Source organism: Thermobia domestica, chromosome 9, assembly GCF_964235325.1.
Source record: "Thermobia domestica chromosome 9, izTheDome1.hap1.1, whole genome shotgun sequence".
NCBI lineage: Eukaryota > Metazoa > Arthropoda > Insecta > Zygentoma > Lepismatidae > Thermobia > Thermobia domestica.
This window is the reverse complement of record NC_137462.1, coordinates 181,845,072-181,865,089: the sequence shown is the minus strand read 5'-3', so window position 1 is coordinate 181,865,089 and position 20,018 is coordinate 181,845,072. Positions and strand designations below refer to the sequence as shown.

General features: G+C 30.8%; 1 protein-coding gene across 7 annotated transcripts in view; it reads left to right on the top strand.

Annotated features, from left to right (window-relative positions):
* Positions 1-20,018, top strand: part of RyR (Ryanodine receptor) — a 395,937-nt gene that overhangs the window by 116,741 nt on the left and 259,178 nt on the right. For all 7 annotated transcript variants that reach the window (XM_081725586.1, XM_081725584.1, XM_081725582.1 and 4 more), the window contains exon 4: positions 11,547-11,624. In XM_081725586.1, coding sequence (XP_081581712.1) covers positions 11,547-11,624 — 78 coding nt within the window. The remainder of the gene's footprint in view (positions 1-11,546; positions 11,625-20,018) is intronic.

Genomic DNA, 20,018 nt, shown 5'->3' with positions numbered 1-20,018 from the left:
ATGTTAAATATGCGTTTAGTTAACTACAGTGAAACATCGTACGAATATTTATCAATATACATTAATCATAATATAATTTGCGTAATTAAAATTGAATGAGTGTGCGGTTTGGCGGTTCTTCAGCAAGAAGTAGTTCATATAATAATTCACAAATAATTTCATCTAAAGCATAAGTTTACCATAGCCACATACTCAAACATAAGCATCATTGGTGAGTTTTCAGCGATAAAGATTTTTCTTTCCTTCCCTAAAACTTAATATTTATATGTCAATTAAAAAATAGGAGTTCATATTTTCTAAGATTGAAATATGATATTAATAAACTTTCAACAGATCTCCGACATTGCCACACAGTTAATTGTAGTTGTTATGTAAAGTTAAAACTTCTATTATCTAATTTTCAAGTAAAGGATCCTGCTATTGCTTTGCTATTTTGCTCTTCTCTTGCTTGTGTACATATAAAACTAACATAATTATTTTAATATGTTAACATCACGGAAAGGACATCAGAATTATTCAGTTCATAACACATAATACTACGATATTGTGCTAAATAATTTCATAAAATACATTGATCATAGACTCAGTACTTTTAAATCTACTTCACTTTTTAAAGTAGACACAGAGCCTACAAATAATACATGAGCTCCCACTATGGAATAAACGCACAAATATTCTAAAGGCAAAGATAGTCAACAAAAAGTCTAAAGTTGAGTTGAAAGTTTTGCAAAAATGTGAATCTAACGACAGGTAAAGTTGTTTTCTTAAACTTGAGTTCTCTACTGAATCAACGAAAAGTAATAGTACGTTTTACAATTTTGTTCTTAATAGTTTGAAATGTAGCTGGTGCATTTCTTTTAGAAAATATACAGAAAACGAACTTCCAAAATACAATAAATCACATTTGACGTCATATATTCAGGGTATCTGATAAAAATAAGTAATTTTATTTAACTACTATTTTTCAATAATTATCTTCAAATTTCAAAGACACAACTTTAAATTGTCATCTTTAATCCTACACGATGAGTATTTTTTGTGATTTCATTTAAGCAGCTCGAGCTCCTAATATAATTACCCCAGGAGGACATGTGTATCATGTAGTTTTCTTTGTGATTGCTTTCAGACGCCGGAATCCACTTGTCGATTTCACGTACTTACTGATAACACTTTTTTTTTTTTTTACAAAAATGTTTGTATAGAGATTTGAAAAATTTCCATAAGATGTATCTCTTCATCAGGAAACCTTCCAAAAATCTTTAAAATATACTGATTGTTATGGAACAATGTACTCAAGTTTCAGTTCAATAGGTTCAGTTCAGTTATTCGAGGAAACTTAAGCTATAGTTTTGATTGTTGTCAAGCATTGTAAACGTATTTTTTTTTAAGTAGACGTATTTGTGTTTCAGACTATACAAGCAAAACAAATCCCAGCTCGTTTATACTCGTAATAAATATTCTTTAAAATGATAATGATATTGAATGGGCAATGTTACCAGCAGGGAAAATATAAAGGGGTTTTCAAAAATCGATAACGTTCTTGTAAAAGTAGTTCTTATTATCTTTATAAGCGTGGTAAAATCTTTCATACCGAAAAAGATAGACATGTTTCCCCCTCCCCTCATAGTCTTGATTGAATAATAAATAAACAAAACAGTTCTTTTAGTCCTTCTTTCAAGCTCTGGATCGTAAAATCCATACATGTTGCAAGACCAAAAGAAACACCTAGCTAGACATACGTTTAAGTCTGCATTTAAATAACGTCGTAGCCAACGTACCCGGTACCAGATGCTCATTGGGATTTAAAGTGTAAGTATCATGATAAATAAACAAATGAAAGTGAAAATACATACTTGCATGATTTCCATCAAATAAATCGTTGCCGTGCGAAATATAATCATTTAAGTGGCGTGTTTAACCCAGTATCTAGGGTTTAAATTATTATTTTTCTAGCATTTTTTACATGTCTTTTATATTGTGTCAGAGAGTTTTCATATTTTGGACTTGCTTTTGCCTTTAGAATATAAAACATCAAGTTGATCGACATATTATGTATTATATTGTAGTGTACACTTATTCATTAACAACTACAATCACAATCTATGTTACCACAGGAACTTAGTAACACATTAAATCAGTAAAACTCGAATGTGATTTTTTAAAACATTATTTTAGTTTACATTTGCCATATTTTAGTTTAATTTCCTGTGTATTATGCCTTGACAATCTTCGATTATATGCATGCTAGACGAAATTGAATTCTTTCTCTTTGTGTGTGGGTTTTTCTGCCTAATTCTGCTGTTTTTGTGTCTTTTATTCCAGGAGAAGGAATCTCTTGTAAGTACGGCACAGAGACATTTTAAAAAATACGAAAGTTTACAAATAGGTGGTACCCTTTTTTATTTAACATTTCTCTTTCATCTCTGATCCTTTTCTTTACAAACTGTTTTTAATTTCTGATATCTTGAACTCACACTAAGGTTTCTGTTACTAACACAAATTAAGGATTACATTTATCTCTAAACGGTTTCTCATATATTTCGCTCGTGTTTATTAATGCACGGTAATCTTGGCGCTATAATCATTTCTTTTCTTTTCTTTTGTCGCTAAGCATTTCATAGAATATGTATTAACTTATTGTAAATATAAGCGGTTCTCAATCTATGGATATGGATACACATAAATCTGAGAGTGAGGGAAATTTTCCTATGCACGAAAAAATATTACGTGGTTGTAATACTGTATATTATGATGTAATACACATATCTGAAAGAATAGTCCGGAACATAATCTTGGATATAAGGAAACAGATGTTGTTTATACATGCACGGATACACTCACAATGGGTTCACCGAGTCCAAACCTTCCCCCAAACTCTTTTTAAATAATATACGTCTGCGTCAGGAGCGCATTCACGGGAGTCCACAAGGTCGGCTCCCTTTCCAATCTTTATTTTGACTTCGGACTCCCCACAAAAGTTTATGGGTGCGCATATATCGTGCATATTGAATGGATGCATAGGCATACATAAAAGAAAATAAAATGGGCTTAAGCTTTTTTAATTTTATGAACTGATAGTATCTTCCAATTACCAGGTTGATGATTGTGCTCTAACTTTAAATCTCTTTCATTACAAAAGGAGCAACCTTGATTAGGAATAATCATAGCCTCTATGTTTTAAAGAACATGAAGATGATCAAATAAACTTACCGGCCTCTTATACTGTATATTTAGATTTGTCTAAACGTTATATGCAGAGGGTTCGTTATATGTTATATTAATTTATACCATTCCTATGATTCAAAAAATGTTAGGAAACATGTACCTGTTGTAAATCGTAAACATAACACCAGTAAATCTGTAGAGTACTATTATGTATAATGTTCATATTTTCCAATGTGTCCCAGTTATTATTCATGAATAGCTTTCTCAATTGTATATATATATATATATATATATATATATATATATATATATATATATATATATATATATATATATATATATATATATATATATATATATATATATTAGGGTGGAGCGAAAAAATTTTTTTTCGAAATGCGAATTTGGATAAGGGGCAAAAGTTGCATCATATCATAATACTTTACCATAGAAAATTTCAGCTCTCTGAAATAATTTTTAGCCGGGGCGCAAGGAGCCTTAAGTTTGCGATTTTGTAAATCAATTTCCATTTACTATGTAACTATTTGGCAGATCTTCACTGGAAGCAGACTGTAAGTTTTAGTGTAGATAGCGTGCAAAAGATGCATCCTTTATCATTAGATAACAACAATAACTTTTAATTCACTAAAATTATTTTTAGCCGGGGCGCAATGGCCCTGAAATTTGGGAATAATTAGACGAAAAGTGATCAACTATAAGCAATTTGCTAGTTTGCCATAAAGAAGTTTTTTTTTGCTATTTAGTAACAGTCTTTTTCTGGTATAATGAACTTGTTGGCAGTACTAAGTCATTAGTATAATAGTTTGGTGGGTGGAGATAAGAGGGTACAGAACGAAATCAGGACGCGCCCTCGTGCAGGTGCTAAAGTCTTGTGCAACTGTTTGGCAGCTTGACAATTGTTATTAGTGTGTTGTACGAGTGCTCGGGACACGTGTCTGGTTAGCGGCCGTGTTGCTACGTTAGTGATTTGATTATTTATGCACTTTTGTGGTTACTGATGGGTTTATTATCTACCACTGTATTACAGCCTAACATCTGGTGTTTTTGTTTTGTGACCTAAAGAAGAAGAAAGATGGCAAAATCAACCAGGTAGAATATGTCAAGAGCAGAAGAGATGTTTCGTAGTGCCAAAGGTCGCGACTGGAGAACGCTTCCAACTTACAAAGACGTTATGGCATGTTATTTATTTACGCGTCAGCAGCTGAAGGGGGCGGAAGTAAAGAACAAGCAGAGAATTTGGTTTCCACGAAGGTAGCAGAAAAGGTGGAAGACATTTGGTAACGTGTTTCAATTCCTGTTGTTTTGCTCAGTTGTGTATTAATAGTGATCAACAGTCACCACAGGAAACTGAAAATGTTTTTAAAATTGGCAGTAAGAGGGAGCATGAAAGAAGAAACAAATTACAAGAATTGAAGAAGCAGGGCAATAAACCATTTGATATAGCAGCTTGCAAGAGTTTAGATTTCACGGTATGTCGTTGCACAGGACAGTCAAAATGCCCGAATCGGAGAGAGTGTTTTATCAGACCAAAGGATAAGTAGAAAAATGGTAATCGGTGGTATTGATGTTACTTGGACAAAGAAAAGAGAAGAAAGGAAAGCCAAAAAGCAACTAGCGGTCAAACTTTCAACCAAAACAGTACCAGTTACATTATTGAATCTTTAGACTTCTCGTCATCTTTGGAAACAAAAAACGAAGGCAATAAAGAACACGCTAAAGCTGGAGGAGATCCTGATTTTAGTTGGAAGTGTCCTTTAAAGACAAGAAAGCAATCGCAGATTAGATGCATAGAAATGAGAAAATTCCTCCAAACATTAGCAAAAGTGAAGGAGAAAACCGGCGTGACTGGAAGAAAAATTGCAGCTATTGCTACTGAAGTTTTGGAAGATTTTAATATTGAGTCCAAAGCAGCTGCAAAACATAATTGATAGAAGTAAAATACAAAGAGAGATTGCGAAAAATCGTAAACGTGTAAGAACTGAAGTGACTGTTGATAAACTGAAACCTTGTACCATCTATTTTGATGGGAAGAAAGACCAAACACTTGCAATCTCAGTTGTGATCAAAGATATTTGTATGAAATATGTCAATCTGTCGTAAGAGGAGGCTGTGATGAAAACCTAGCAGATAAGAAACCTAGGAAACTTGCGCCAACTCGCTGGTTAACAATGGCTTGTAGACTTTTGCATCTATATATATCAATGCCAAATTCTTCAGAGGAGCTCTAAATTCTCGTAAAGTTCGTAGTAAAAGTATATGTGCCAGTGTGGTTCAGCATAAAACTGAAACCTCTTGCCAAATACGGAGCTAAACATTTGTTCTTGACCATAAGACTTTCGAAATGTTTGCAAGAACCATACAAGACTTTTGTCAATCAAGTGATTTCCAGAAATGCATTCTAAGCGAATTCTGAAAATATTCTTATTGCCATGATTGGTGACTAGCCTACAGATCAGCTACGCGAATCCTTGCTACCGATAAAATCCTCCAATCCAGAAAACAATGTAAACGTGAAACTCGTTCCTTCCAACTGCTAGTGTTAAACTTTGAGGCTAGTAATTACACAGAAATGATAAACTAAAATGGGTGTAACAACAGAACCGCCAATACTGACTCATATCATAGATGACAAATTGCGAGAATTTGTTCTTGAGAAAGTACAAGTATTGATATTCCTGAGTTTCCAGGTTATACGCAAGCAGTTCAAAGATTAGTGAAAATACTTAGTGAAGGTTCTTCGTCAATATGTGAGCCAGGAGAGATTTCTTTATTCGTTACAAATTTGACTTAAGAAAATACATGACTACTTTTCAGATAAAATCGCAGTATTTTGCTTGAAGACGTGAATTAAATTTATGAAACATTCATTTCTAATATTGGTGGGTAAGTGGGATGGAACTCGACGGTAGCCACCTCCATGTGGTGAGTTCTGGGTTGATGTAGCGTGTAACATAGAATATGAACTTCGATAGCTTTAGAAATCTACCTGGACACGACAACAAATCATAATACCTTCAAATTACAGTCTCCTTCAAGAAAAGAGCTGCCTAATAATTATACAAATGAACAATAAACGTGTATTTATTTACAAAACCTATCAAACATAAGGCCCATTGCACTCCTGCTAAAGAATATTTTAGAGAATTGAAATTTCCGGTGGTAAAATGCTACAATATGATGCAACTTTTGCCCTATATCCGAATTCGAATTTAAAAAAATAAAAATTTGGGCTCTTTTCACTCATTTATAAAATCAATCAAACTTTAGGCCCATTGCGCCCCGGCTAAAAATTATTTTAGAGAATTGAAATTTTGCATGGTAAAGTACTACGATAAGATGCAACTTTTGCCCCCTATCCAAAATCGAATTTCGAAAAAAAAAATTTTTGGCCTCTTTTCACTCCACCCTAATATATATATATACACTTCAAAAATAAAATTTCCGATATAGTTCATAAGAATACGATAAAACTTATATGAAAGTATTCTTAACTTCTTTTCGAGAAAAGAATACACAATGTACTTTTAGTGTGTAAATAAGTGCATAGTAAAATAGTTTATTTGGAATAATAAGAATAGTTACCAAACAAATAAATCTATGATATACATCCTAGAAATTTAAAAGAAAATGAACGAGTTTAAACTCGCAATGAAACTTTAGGCCTCCTTATAATTAGTCATTATCATTACTTTAGGGAACAAATAATAATCAATTGTAAAAAGTCATCAAGATCACAATCACTTGTTTTTCAGCACATTCAATATTCCTTTATAGTGCTTCCATTTAGAAACACATTTACGTTGTTTTTCTGTTAACTATCATTGTAATAAGAACAGAACGAATCCTGTGTTGAAATAAACGTACAATGATGCGTACTCCTTCATTACTATTATTCAGAGTTGAGAACCGTTAACGTAACATTTAATACTGACTCGCAACATATTATTTGTAAATAATCCTTATTGTTCTGCGTAGAAACAAATCTAAACTTTGTTTTAGAACTTTTAGTTTACGTTATATATTTATGTGCGTTTCTTTTGGAAATGCTAACTCAAGCACTCCATTATTATTTTCATTTCTTTATTTTTGTAGCTTCGTTTACTTGCTTTTGTATATAGTTTTTTGTTATTTGATTTTTTGGAAAGATGTGAATAATGTATCTATTTGAAAATTAAGTCGAAATATTTTACTTGTGATAGAGTTTCAGATACTGTTGATTTTCATAGTAACTAATATACACTGCAAATTATCTTCGATCATATTGATAATTTCATTGAAGAAATATTGGAGCACAGAAAGATATTTAGAACTAAAAATAGACTAAATTGCACAACATATTGAATTTTACAATATTCTTTTATAATGTTCATTCCATATTCCGACTATTCGATTTTTAATTATTCTATTATGTTAGTACAAACCAATCCAGAAGTTATTTAAAAAACGAATTGTTAGATTCTTCTAATTTTTGGAGAAGAAATTAAACATGCCAAATTTCTTCTATCAGAAACAACTATATTAATACCAGAATATTTTGCTATATCTAACAGGCATTTGAAATCAGGTGGAAATTAAAATATATGTGACAAAGAATCAAAGTTGGTCTCCTGATGCAACTTTGGCAAATACTTACTTAAAATACAGAAATTATGTCTTAATGATAGAAACTTCCATAGGTTTATGTACAAAGAAGTAATCTTCAAAATTTTTGCATGTGGCACTAAGATTCCAGAACTAACTCGCTCGTATAAGAACCAATTTACGAAAATAATTTGCTCCTTATCATAGTTTGTAAGTAGGGAAGAAACAAAAATAGGCTCTTAATTATTGAGAGCACATCATTTTTGGCAACGCTAGTAAAACTATTTCAGACACACTTGATAGTTACAGAAAATTAATACACATTATTCTAATCATCATGATAAGCTATTAGTATTGATACTCAAGTGCTTTTTCATATGTCAATGTAATAAAAAACTGATACAATTTATAAAATTTTCTCTTCATCATGCCGAATTCGACAAGGAAATAATTGCTTCTTTTTATGTCAAGAATCGTGGAGAAGCTTTACAATATTATTGTGACTTTGAGCCGAATGGTGCTTGAACTGGTTTAATTTAATTATACTGCACAATAATGTAATACCTAACTTAATAAAAAAAAGTGCAAAGGGGAGTTTAGGAACAACTTTGAAAGTTAACGACAGAGACAAATAACAGAATTGAAGAAGTTGAGAAACTTCTGTTGTTGAACGTAAAGAACTTTAGAAAAACTTTCTTCTTTTACTGTGATCAGCATAAAAACATCGAGACGGAAAATTACTAAGATGGAGTTAATAGTAGTAAAAGAATAAATTTTAGTATCAATATCGTTATATATATAAAAGCGAAGGATGCAATAAAAATACTTTTATTTAAATTATTTTCCATATATTTTTGATATTTTATTAAATATTATTTTCTTCTTTTTAATATATATTTACTGGGGAAAATTGAGTTGATTTATTTTCTTTTTTTCGAAGATGACAACAATTTAATAATACTTTTTGCAACAAATCAACTATATAATTGATTTTTGTAATATTTAAGGATGTGTGTATAATGTTTAAAACCCGAATATACTCATATTCTGTACAGGACAATTAGCTCAAGAGACTTACATTATAGTCAATCACAAATAAATAGGTAAATCAGTTTCAAACCTCCGATGTACAATTTCACAATATAAGTTTAAAGAATCAAATACATACACACTCACAAGGTTGATCTTTAAGGAAAATCTTTGAGTATCATAACCAGGGGTAAAAGTGCAGGGGAACGTTGTCCCCCCACTTCCGGAAAATATATGTAGCGTCCCCCTATTTTCTAAAAAAATTACAATGGGGAAAGATATTCACGGGGAGACAGCGTGACGTCTAGCGTCCCCCTACCTTTTCAGATCCACTTTTACCCCTGATCATAACCATAAAATGAAATTGGTTAATCACTTTATTGATATCCCATCGTTATAAAACGTCTTTTGATACCGAAATTTACAGATATTTTAGTCGTGTAGCCACACTATTAACTCACAAATTTAGTAATTAATGAAAATAATAATCAAGGAATCATCATTTCCCATAGGTAAGCAGGCTGACCGTTCGGTAATTCAGGAAACTTTTCTTGAGGACATATAACAGTTACGATTTATTTTTGAACAAGTTTTACCTAAATTTTCCATGTTCTTAGTATATTTATATAAGAATTTCCATAACGTAAAAGGGATAACTTTCTAGGAATGACAGTAAAATAAACAAAAGCTTAGTCTCACGTTAGGCCAAAATTCTATCACTATCTTTTTATTCTCTTTAAGTGAACTAATGTGTTTATCTTGTAATGCATTTTATTATATTATATTGCAAGATTTTTGACATTAGTCACTGAATATATACCTTTAATGCATAACTTTTTTCTCGAATTTGAATCTTGATACATTTGCATATATCACTACTAGTTGGGACTGTAATTAATCTTAGTAGCTCTTGGTTATATTGTGTAGTAGTTGAAGAATCTCTTTTCCTAAATAATTAATAATTTTACGAAGTAGATTTTGGCTCCAAGGATAGAAACTATTCATACCTCGAATGTGAATTTAGGCACTCCCGACACTTTACCAATCTTTTAATTAGCATTATGCACTGATTGATTGCACACTGAAAAGCACCTTGCAGATGACCAAGAGAATATAATGAAAACTATTTGCCTGCTGTGAAGGAGAATGTGCATGAAAATATACTCTATAAGTAGAAACATATATCAAGTAGTAGAGAATGTCAATAGAAAAATAACGAAAACGTGTTCGACATACATACAGTTATGCATGATTAAGAAATTAGCTTACCTTTAAAGAATTAAGAAATTTAGATTTAAGGAAATCATTCAACTGATAAATTTTAATTACTTATTTTTTCCTAATTTCAAATAATAATAATAATAATAATAATAATAATAATAATAATAATAACAATAATTGTAATATGATATATATACAGTACAATATATATACATGTGTGATACAGTTGAAAATGAAAAGAAAGCAATTGACAATGTCTTCTTCTGTGCCGTTTACATATTATTTATCTCTCTTCCGTTTTTTTTAAAATTAAGCAACAGTTACTTCAATTTAAAATAAGCTCCTAATAGTATACATAAAGGATGATGTAAAGCTTAATACAACTTCATTGGACTACTATTTTACAGCTTGTAATATAAGACATTTCTTTCTTGTAATTAAACAATTTATTAATGTTGCGCTAGCGTAAGAATGGAGATGTAAAACTTAAATAAAACATAATACTTTCATCTTCGTTTCATTTTACTGAACACAAGACAAAACCTAATTCAAAATTGGGATTCGCATCTAGAGAAAAAGCAAATTGTTTGAAAAAGCAAATTACTAGATTTCTTATGTAGGCTACATATAAAAATCGCATTACTAATGTTGTCTTTACATATTTTCCTTTGCGTTAATACGATGCCATTTTATTTTCTGTCAGGGCGTTTGGTTGTATTATACTGTGGTTGAGAAAAATCTTATGTTTATTTTGATATTAATTCACGAGAAATATCTTTTCGCTTGATTCATCAACTTTCTATAATTAAAAAAATTACAAATGTACAGTAGTATAAAATTTTAATAAAAACTGAATGTTAGTTAGGTTTAAATTAGTCTAAAAATCAATGTTAGGTTCATGTTTTAACGACACAAACAACAAAAAATTCAAATTAAGGCAGTTAAAAAATTAATACTCTCTCAAATTATGCATAATTTGTTATTATAATACTAGTCGATAGTATTTACTTACTTTGATATATTTTATTAACATATACTGAAGTTCATTTATTGTTGAAGACGATTATGGAAAAGTACTTTGCTAAAAAATATATATCCTTTATTTAATATCAAGGTTTTTAAAACTGAAAATCAATTAGAAACATGCATCTTCAACAATTATGTAAATGTTTCAATGGGGTTCATGTGCTTAAGACGAAATCATCAGTTGAATGGTCACCTTAACATTTTATATATACCTACGTCAAAATATTAAAACACATTTCAAAAGTTTTTCATATAGATATAGGTACCATTAATGAAAATATATTTCGAGCTTTTTTAAAAAAAATAATTTTTTACTCTGTTTTACAATATAATTAATCATCTTCCTAATATACTTTTAACATATGCTTTGTAAAGCTTTATCTTAACTTGATTCTTACTCTTCCCGTATTTATCTAAATGTGCGAACAATTTGAAAATAGTAGAGTGATTATTGTTTCTAAATATATATATATTAATTTTTAAGTTTTATTTTTGCCTTTCAGGGAAAAGGCACCGGCTCAGGACACAGAACGCTGCTGTACGGCAATGCTGTGCTGCTGCGACACCAGAACAGCAATATGGTAAGCCAAACGCTATAGATTGTGTGTATAGATAGCAAATAACATTATATAATATGTATTTATTTATGACTAAAATTACTGAAATGGTATTCTTATAACTCATTTTCTATTTATCTATTTTTCTTATTCATCTAACATGTTTTATCTTTGTTGGCTTATCATTTTAATTTTTTATACATTGCTTCTTTTAGTTTAATTTTTTCCTTGTTCTCCTACTTTCCATCCATCATCTTCTCTATTTTGTTTACTTCCTTATTTGTATTTCTCAGGTCAACCGTCTTTATTATTACTTGTTTATCCGCCTTCTTCAATTGTTCATACTTACTACCCCCTTGATTATTTTTAACTGTCTTTACTGTTTCTTATTTATAATCCTTTTTCATTTATTCTTACTTACATCTCCCTTAATTATTTTCCACCGTCTTTATTATCTATTGTTTATAATATTTCTTCATTTATTTTTATCTATCTTTTATTACTTTTGACTTTCTTTATTATCTCTTGTTTATCCTACTCCTTCGTTTTTTCTTACTTACCTTTTCCTTGCTTGTTTTTCACCGTCTTTATTATCTATTGTTTATCTTACTTCTTCGTTTATTCTATATATTTCTTTAACGTTTTGTATCTTTTTAAATTTATTCTTTTGTTGATTTTTCTTTTCATCTCTAATTGTTTATTTTGTTTATTTTCTGCTTTTATTTCTTCTTGATTTTTGTTTAAATTTTTAATTGAGGTTTAGTTGCTTTAGAGTTCTATTCAGCATTGAGTATATGAGACGTGAACCTACAACTTAAGATGGGATCCGAACCATATGAGCTCTTATCGCGAATTCAAACCGAGTCTTCCACGTTCCCCAACCAGATAGGCATGAGATAATTCCTTTATTTGAAGCGTTCACTGTAAAAGGAAGCTATATCATTTCCCATAAAATTTTTAGTATGTGCTTCTTCTCTCCCTCTCGTACGGAAACTTAACTTCGAACGATAAGGATGGCCATTGGCAAACAGCCAAGCCACATTGAAATAGTTTACGTAGTAATTACCACATGGTCAAGAGCGTTTCTGAAAACGACCCTATCTAATTATTAAATGGTTTGTGAAATAACTGCCTTCTACAGTAGACATTTTATTATTTTTTTAATTCTTAGGATGTTCCTCGGATTTAATTTGTTTATTTGATTTACTTCTTTCTCCTGTCGATTCTCTCTCTCTCTATGTGTATAGTCTATTAATAGAAATTAGAATGTATTGTCCAACGTACTGCAATTACTATGGAACTTATCACCAATTGTAAACTGATTTTGTCACTATATTGTCGCACTCCGCCCTTGAGGTGCTAAGTGATTGATGAACAAAAGGAGTAGTTTGAAGAATCATCTGGCTGCTTTCCGATTTTGCATTTCGTGCAATTTTGAATACAATTCTAACTAGCTAGAAATTGATGCAAGGAGATACAGGATGCAGTATATGCAACTGGTAAAAAGTGCTCATTTAACGCTTATATCAGTCTTCGTTTTCCTTGTAGTACTTTATTCAAGATACCGCAAATGATGTAAAGTGGCAGAAATAAGATATTTTGTTTTGAAAACATAATTTCAAGACGGTTTTGTTAGTGGAATTCTGAGTGATGGAAATTTTCGGCAATTCTACTACATACATTTTAATAATTATCAATAACTACTCATAGAGAATACAAAACGAAAGCATATATGTGAAGTGTTAACATGCAACATATTACGCACCTGTTGTCAATTGCGCTATTTTGCTAATAAAATAAACAAATTATCAATATATTAAAATGTCGCAATTAACAACATAGCAATGCATTTCATGTTCCATTTATGTATTTTTCTACATCTAATTCTGAACACAATGGAGTAATGTATAATTCAAGTCTACGTTATAAACACATTTATGTGATCTCATATACAAAACATATGCACTAAATACGTATTTTTATATGTGATTTTTTATTAAGTGATACAGTCCGTGAATAACTTCAATCTACTTAAGTATAATATGTTATCCTTTGACTGCAAGTGAAATTGATTATTAATGTGTAAACAGAGAATAAATATATAACACGCTAAACTGTAGTTTAAAATTTCCTTGAAAGACAATCTCAAGAAATCCATAAGTGCTCTTCTCGTTACAAGATCACGACGTTAGCGTGGAACGCCAATCCTCGAGTAAATAGAATAATCTACAATCACAACAAGTTCTCTAACGTCAGCGATTCTTCGTCTTCCTCTGAGTAGGCGTCACTCGTAATCCTGAGTTCGTACTCCAGGGATTTCTCTCTTCCTCCGAGATTTTATCTGAATTTGTATGCAACACATAAACTAGGCCACAAAGATTGATGCATTGTGAATTCTCAAAAGATACGTATATGTCGGAGGAGAAGCAAGGTAAGAATGTTAATTAATAAAAGAAAATGTGACTTAATTTAAAATTGACAAGAAAAGGATACCCCTTAAAACAATAAAGAAGCGATATTCATGTAGATGTCGGAATTAGTATCAACGTGTAAGCAACGGTTTCACAACATGTTGACTGTGTTTCTGCAGTTATAATATAGACACAATAGTATTATGCAAATTGTCATTCCTTGTTATTATGGTACATGAGAGACGTAATAGTATTAAGAACATTAACAACTTGGAAAATATTGTGCCAGAAAAGAATAAATTTTTAACACGAAATCTAATCATCTAATAAAACTACTTTTTACAAAGAGTTAAATTAGTGACAAAGATATGAATTAAATATATATCTTCAAGTTAACATCAGGTTGTCAAAAAAGCATTGAGCCTTATGAGGTCAAAATTAAGAATACATTTATTGTGATTTGAAAATAACATTTTGACGTTTTGCTTGATGACGTTTTGCCACTTTTCCGGCAACTTTTCTTTTACACCATAATTCTGTTGCTGTAGAACTTCTGTAGCTTATGGTTAAAAAATAATAATATGACACGTGTTTTTCACACGGGCCTGTAGAGACCAAAATAAATTATACCCGTATGGTGGCAGATCCTGGATATACGGTGAATAAATTAAATCCTCCGAATCAAATTCCCTCAGTTTCTGACGGTCGTTAAAGATGTGTACGATGTGGTCTAGTCAGTGTTGTATATACCTTTTCTGTTGATCATTTATTTCCGTTTTTTTCAATTAGTAGGTTGCACTTGCATTAATTATCGGCAGTACGGGTCCGAATCCATTATTCTGGCCAGCGGTAGCACCTAGTGATGCATAATTCCCTTTCAATCCTACCAAAACTTTCCTGGGGATCAATATGTGCTTTGCTGCAGATTGTGGAGCTTCTCTCCACTTCAACCACGATCTGGTTTTGCACATTATTTTTACGGTATATGTTATCCACTTTTCATCACTAGTTGTCAACCGCTTCAGAAATGGATCGAGTTCGTTACGTTTCAATAGAGATAAGCAGGTAGAAATTTGATAGTGTGAATGTTTCAAAGTGAAATCATGTACCAACAAACATCGAGCTTCTTTTGTATCATTCATTTTCCAGATGATTAATACTGTTTGAAGATGGATGCGATGATTACTTACTTACGATGTCATGACTACTTACATGCCGGATTTAATCGAATTTAGTCAGAATACCATGCACTTTTTCTGTGACTGATAGCCTAGATTTTTGATAACGTATCTTTCTCATAAACAGCACAAACGGGCCTGCACAGCATCAAGACCTTTCTCGAAATAAAATTATAAAATGTAGTGTAGTTTTGCGGAAAGTTAACTGATTTTCACGACGCAACACCTTATGTTTGACTACAATAATTGCAACACTTTTTGCACATTTGCTACCTTCAACTGTAAGCTGTCAAATTACGTTAGGTTTTACTCGCTACGCTCACATACCTTGAGATTTGGAACACTAACACCATTTCCTGAGCAGAAGGCTCAATACTTTTTAGACTACCTGATCTAAACTAATTAACCTAGTAATGTAAGTTTCAACAGAATTCACTTATAAATTTCCAAAACGGAAAGCATTTAGGAGCTGAAATATCCTTTATTGCTCCAGAAATAAAATGTTAATAGGTTACGATCTCTCGAAATTTGTCTACAAAACATCGCATTTATAGCTGTAATAATTATTCCCTCTGAAAAATGTATACAACGTAGCTAATATAAAAATCTTTGACGATACTAAGAGTTCATTTTATCAGAAAGACGTGATGTTATGATATTGTATTAACATTCCTATTCTTAATATACACTAAATACCGGGAATTGCCCGCGAAATTTTCTAAATAAATACCCTTTAAAGTAAACATGAACAAAGGAATGGAACATCACTTATAAAATATCATTTTTCAAGGTACTGAAAGTCAACTATTACTGAAAACACGGGATGTATGTAATAATTTTGAATTTTTGGCACTAAGTACTCCGTGTGTTTTTCAAGAATTCTAAATACTTTACTCTAAACAAATATGTTTATATTCAACAAATTTCTTTTTAATTTTTCTTTTTATTTTGTTCACCAACCACTCCAAATTTAATAACACATTTTTTAAAAAATATGCAATTACACAATCCCACTGGTAGTGGCATCCATTCGCACCAGGCTGGCCAATGGTAACACCAGTAGCGACGTCTATTAGCACGACTGTTTATTATCAAGATTAAGCGTGATGCACTGAGACGTAAGCCATTTATTACAAGGAATTCTCATTCTTTCTACAACCAACTTCACAAATTTCTGAAGCGGTGTTGTATAACATTCAGGATAGTGTGGCACAGAGACTGATGTTTCCTTTTTGTAACTAGAATAATAAACACCAATAAACTATTCTACTACTGTATGATAATGTTAAATATGAACATCTCTAATTTAACATTTTACTGAAAATATTTGAACTCTGTATTTAAAAAAAAAAAAAAAACTCCATTTTCTCCATTAATACCTCATAATGAAAAATGACCGAGATTTTACACGTTTTAAAATAAGGAAAACTTTATATATATATTCTATCAGGCCTATATTCTATTTTGTACTAATACACAATAACACACTAAGCAAGGCTATGTGATAATATGTAAAAAAAACAGCCTTGCTCAGTGTAAAAAACAGCCTTAATATCAACATTTTGGCTTCATAACGATCTACTTTAGTATATAAAATATATTATGAAACAACGTAGCCAGGATCTTTGAAATATTATTATTCAGTGCCCGATTTTAAAGACTATTGTATGATATAATAACTGACACTAGTACGGATTACATTGCCATGAAACCTATATTTTGGTAATTTTAACGTCTGTTTCACAAATAACATCTAAATTTCTTTTAAAAAAATTAAGTAACATTTAATTGATCATTAGGAGATGTAACCTTAGTGAGTTGCTGATGGTGGTCATTCAGGAATTAAGATATGAAACTAATAATGCTTTACTGTATCATCTCAACACAAGTATATTTATAAAAGGGTTGTTCTTATTTTTCGACTCTCGAGGGTTTTTTTTAAGTCTCACACCTCATAAAATGGTTTCATATTAGACCAAAGTAACTCTGAGAAAAATTAGGTCAATTGAATAATATTAAATGGTGCCTGAAGGGACCTCATGTTTTGAATCATTTACAGTAACAATGTAAGGCAAAGGTGCCTTTTAAATTTGGAACGGCTAAAGGGAATAACACCATATTTTGGGTTGAGGTATTATCAGTAGAACTGCATTTGTTGCTGTACGGTATCATTATGGTGGCCATCTTGAAGTTCTCCATCTTGGATTCAAGTTCAAAATTTTTAATAGGAAAGGGCCATGCTACATATTGTTCTGGGATAACTTTTCGCCATAAATACACATCTTACGTTATTTCGAACTTATTTATAATCATTTAATAGTTACAATTATCACAATATATGTTTATTAACTTATGATTGTCTTTCCAAACTTAGATGATACATTTATGAAAAGACTCTGCAACCACACTATGTACTAGAAAAAAATAAAAGATAACCTTTCAAACGAATTTGATAATGGATAATTAATAACACATACGTAGTCTGCAAGTGATTCAAAATTTAACTTTTAAAAAAATTTCGAAAAAATGATTTTTTTAAATGTGCAAATTCTATCCAAATCTTTTTGCTAGTTATTGCGCCTAGCTAGTACAGGTTGTAAAACAATGTGAACAGTACAAAATCCTAATCTTCAATTGAAATAAAGATACAATTGAATATATTCTATATAATAATTGCAAATTAATAATATATTTATTTCTTCATTTGCAAAAATTTACACCATAGTATATTTATTTGCTCATATATAAAAAATCATACCTACTATATTTACGAAAAATCATACTATACTCATAGTTAACATTTTGTGAACTAGATAAAGATGGCCTTGTATCTGATTAACATCTTCATTAAGATGGAACGAAAAACTCGATTTTTTTATTTCTAATTCTGCAGAAAAGTTGCCCATTGATGTGAAAAGGAATAAAATAATATTTCAGGGTAATCGAAATATGCATTGGTGTCGCACGTATGATAAATTTTCATAAATTTGAAATTTCTTGTTTTATTTCGAGCCTCTTTCACTCTTCCATTTGCCCTATAAAAACCTTGATTGTATTTTTGTGCCTTTTTATTGATAGAATAATATTTTTGGGAAGAGAGAAGGTTTAAATTTATAATGGGGTAAAAAAACAAAAAACAAATCATAAGCCAAAAATGTGCAAAAAAATTAATTTTATTATAACGAAAAATTACTCTATACTAAGATGAATTATTACCCCGTTATTCCTCCTCACTCGCCAAAAGTTTGTTTCTTCATTAGAAAGACGTAACAAAAACAATCAAGGTTTTTATAGTGCAAATATGAAAGTGATAAAAGCTGAAATAGTACAAGAAATGTCAAATTTATGAAACTTTATCGTATTTGCGGCTCCTCAAAACATGCTCTCATTACCCTAATATTTGTCTTTTTCATATCAAAAGACAACTTTCGGCACTATTAGAAATTTTAAAAAATCTAGTATTTCTGTCTAACCATGCTCTTCACTTCTTTCTCTCAAGGCTATTATTATATGTGCCAGCTTCGATTCTTGGTGAAAGCTTATGTAGCTTGATCGCACATTAAACTATAAACAAACGTCTCATATAGGACCCTTGCTGCAAAGATATATTAAATACTAAATCAAGTTCCAACTAAAATTAACTCATGAACATTAAATTCTGTCGTAAGTGGTTGCATAATATACAAGAACAAACATGAGAAAATGAAAAATAATGTTGAACGTCCGTCATCAATATCTTAATATCTAACGCCGAAAGCTTGGCGTTGCGAATCTTATTGTCTATTATCATGTTAATGATGTGATGTCAAACAGAAAGTATTGTACGTAATATTCAAAGTGCAATACATAAGTTCCTAATGATGTAAGTCTCCACTGCCTTATACTGTATAAGGAAAGTTAAAAGTTATGTCTAAAATTTATTTTTCAGTTTTTTATTATTATTATTATTATTCAGGAAAATGGTTTGCTTACTCCATCATCTCAATGTAACTATTTTTACTCTTATGTTCTTGTTTCTGTCAGAAAACTTAAAAAAAAAAAAGAAAAGAAAAGAAAAAAGAGCAAAAGAGCTTCTGTGTGTACTTGTGGTGAGATGATGGAGTAAAACATAATTAATTTCCTCTCTTTATTCCTGAATAACTACCTTCAGTAACTTACTAAGGTTATACCTCTAAAATGGACACATTTCTAAATCTTATCAGTTACATTGAGTTCAATTTAATTTTATTTTCACTTGAAACTCCTCGATATCAGAATTTCTCTTGTATGACTAATAATTGTTGCGTAGTAAATCTGCCCACTGTAAAGTATGATCAAGTTACATAAATATCATTTTATTCTGTATAAATTTAGAACTGAAGGAGTAGTTAAGGCCTCTATACACCCAATGGATTCACCTCTGTGCCCATCTATTAATTATTTGTTGGAATTTCCCTTGGTGACTATAAGATCCTACGGGTTCTTTGAAAATAACTAAGTTATTCTTGTAGCTTATTCTTTCCTAAAAATCACTAATTGACGAAGAATAAATTAAGTCTTCTTTTAAAAATGGTCTTCCTATAAATGTTTGCAACAACTTACATTCAAGACATCAAATGTCCCTTTGCGTTTTACTGGAAACGAATTTAATAATGAAACTGCCTTCAAGCTTAACCGGGTTTTATTACTAGGTACGAAGAAAAAAAGTCAACTTGTGAGAGGAAAACTCATGAAAAGAACTTCAAAGAAAATCAAATCCGTTATTTTGTCTGGAAGAGATCAATTCTATTCTTATCTTTGTTTTCTTTTCTCTCTTATTTTCGAGACAAACTGCGTTCCTTTGTGTCACA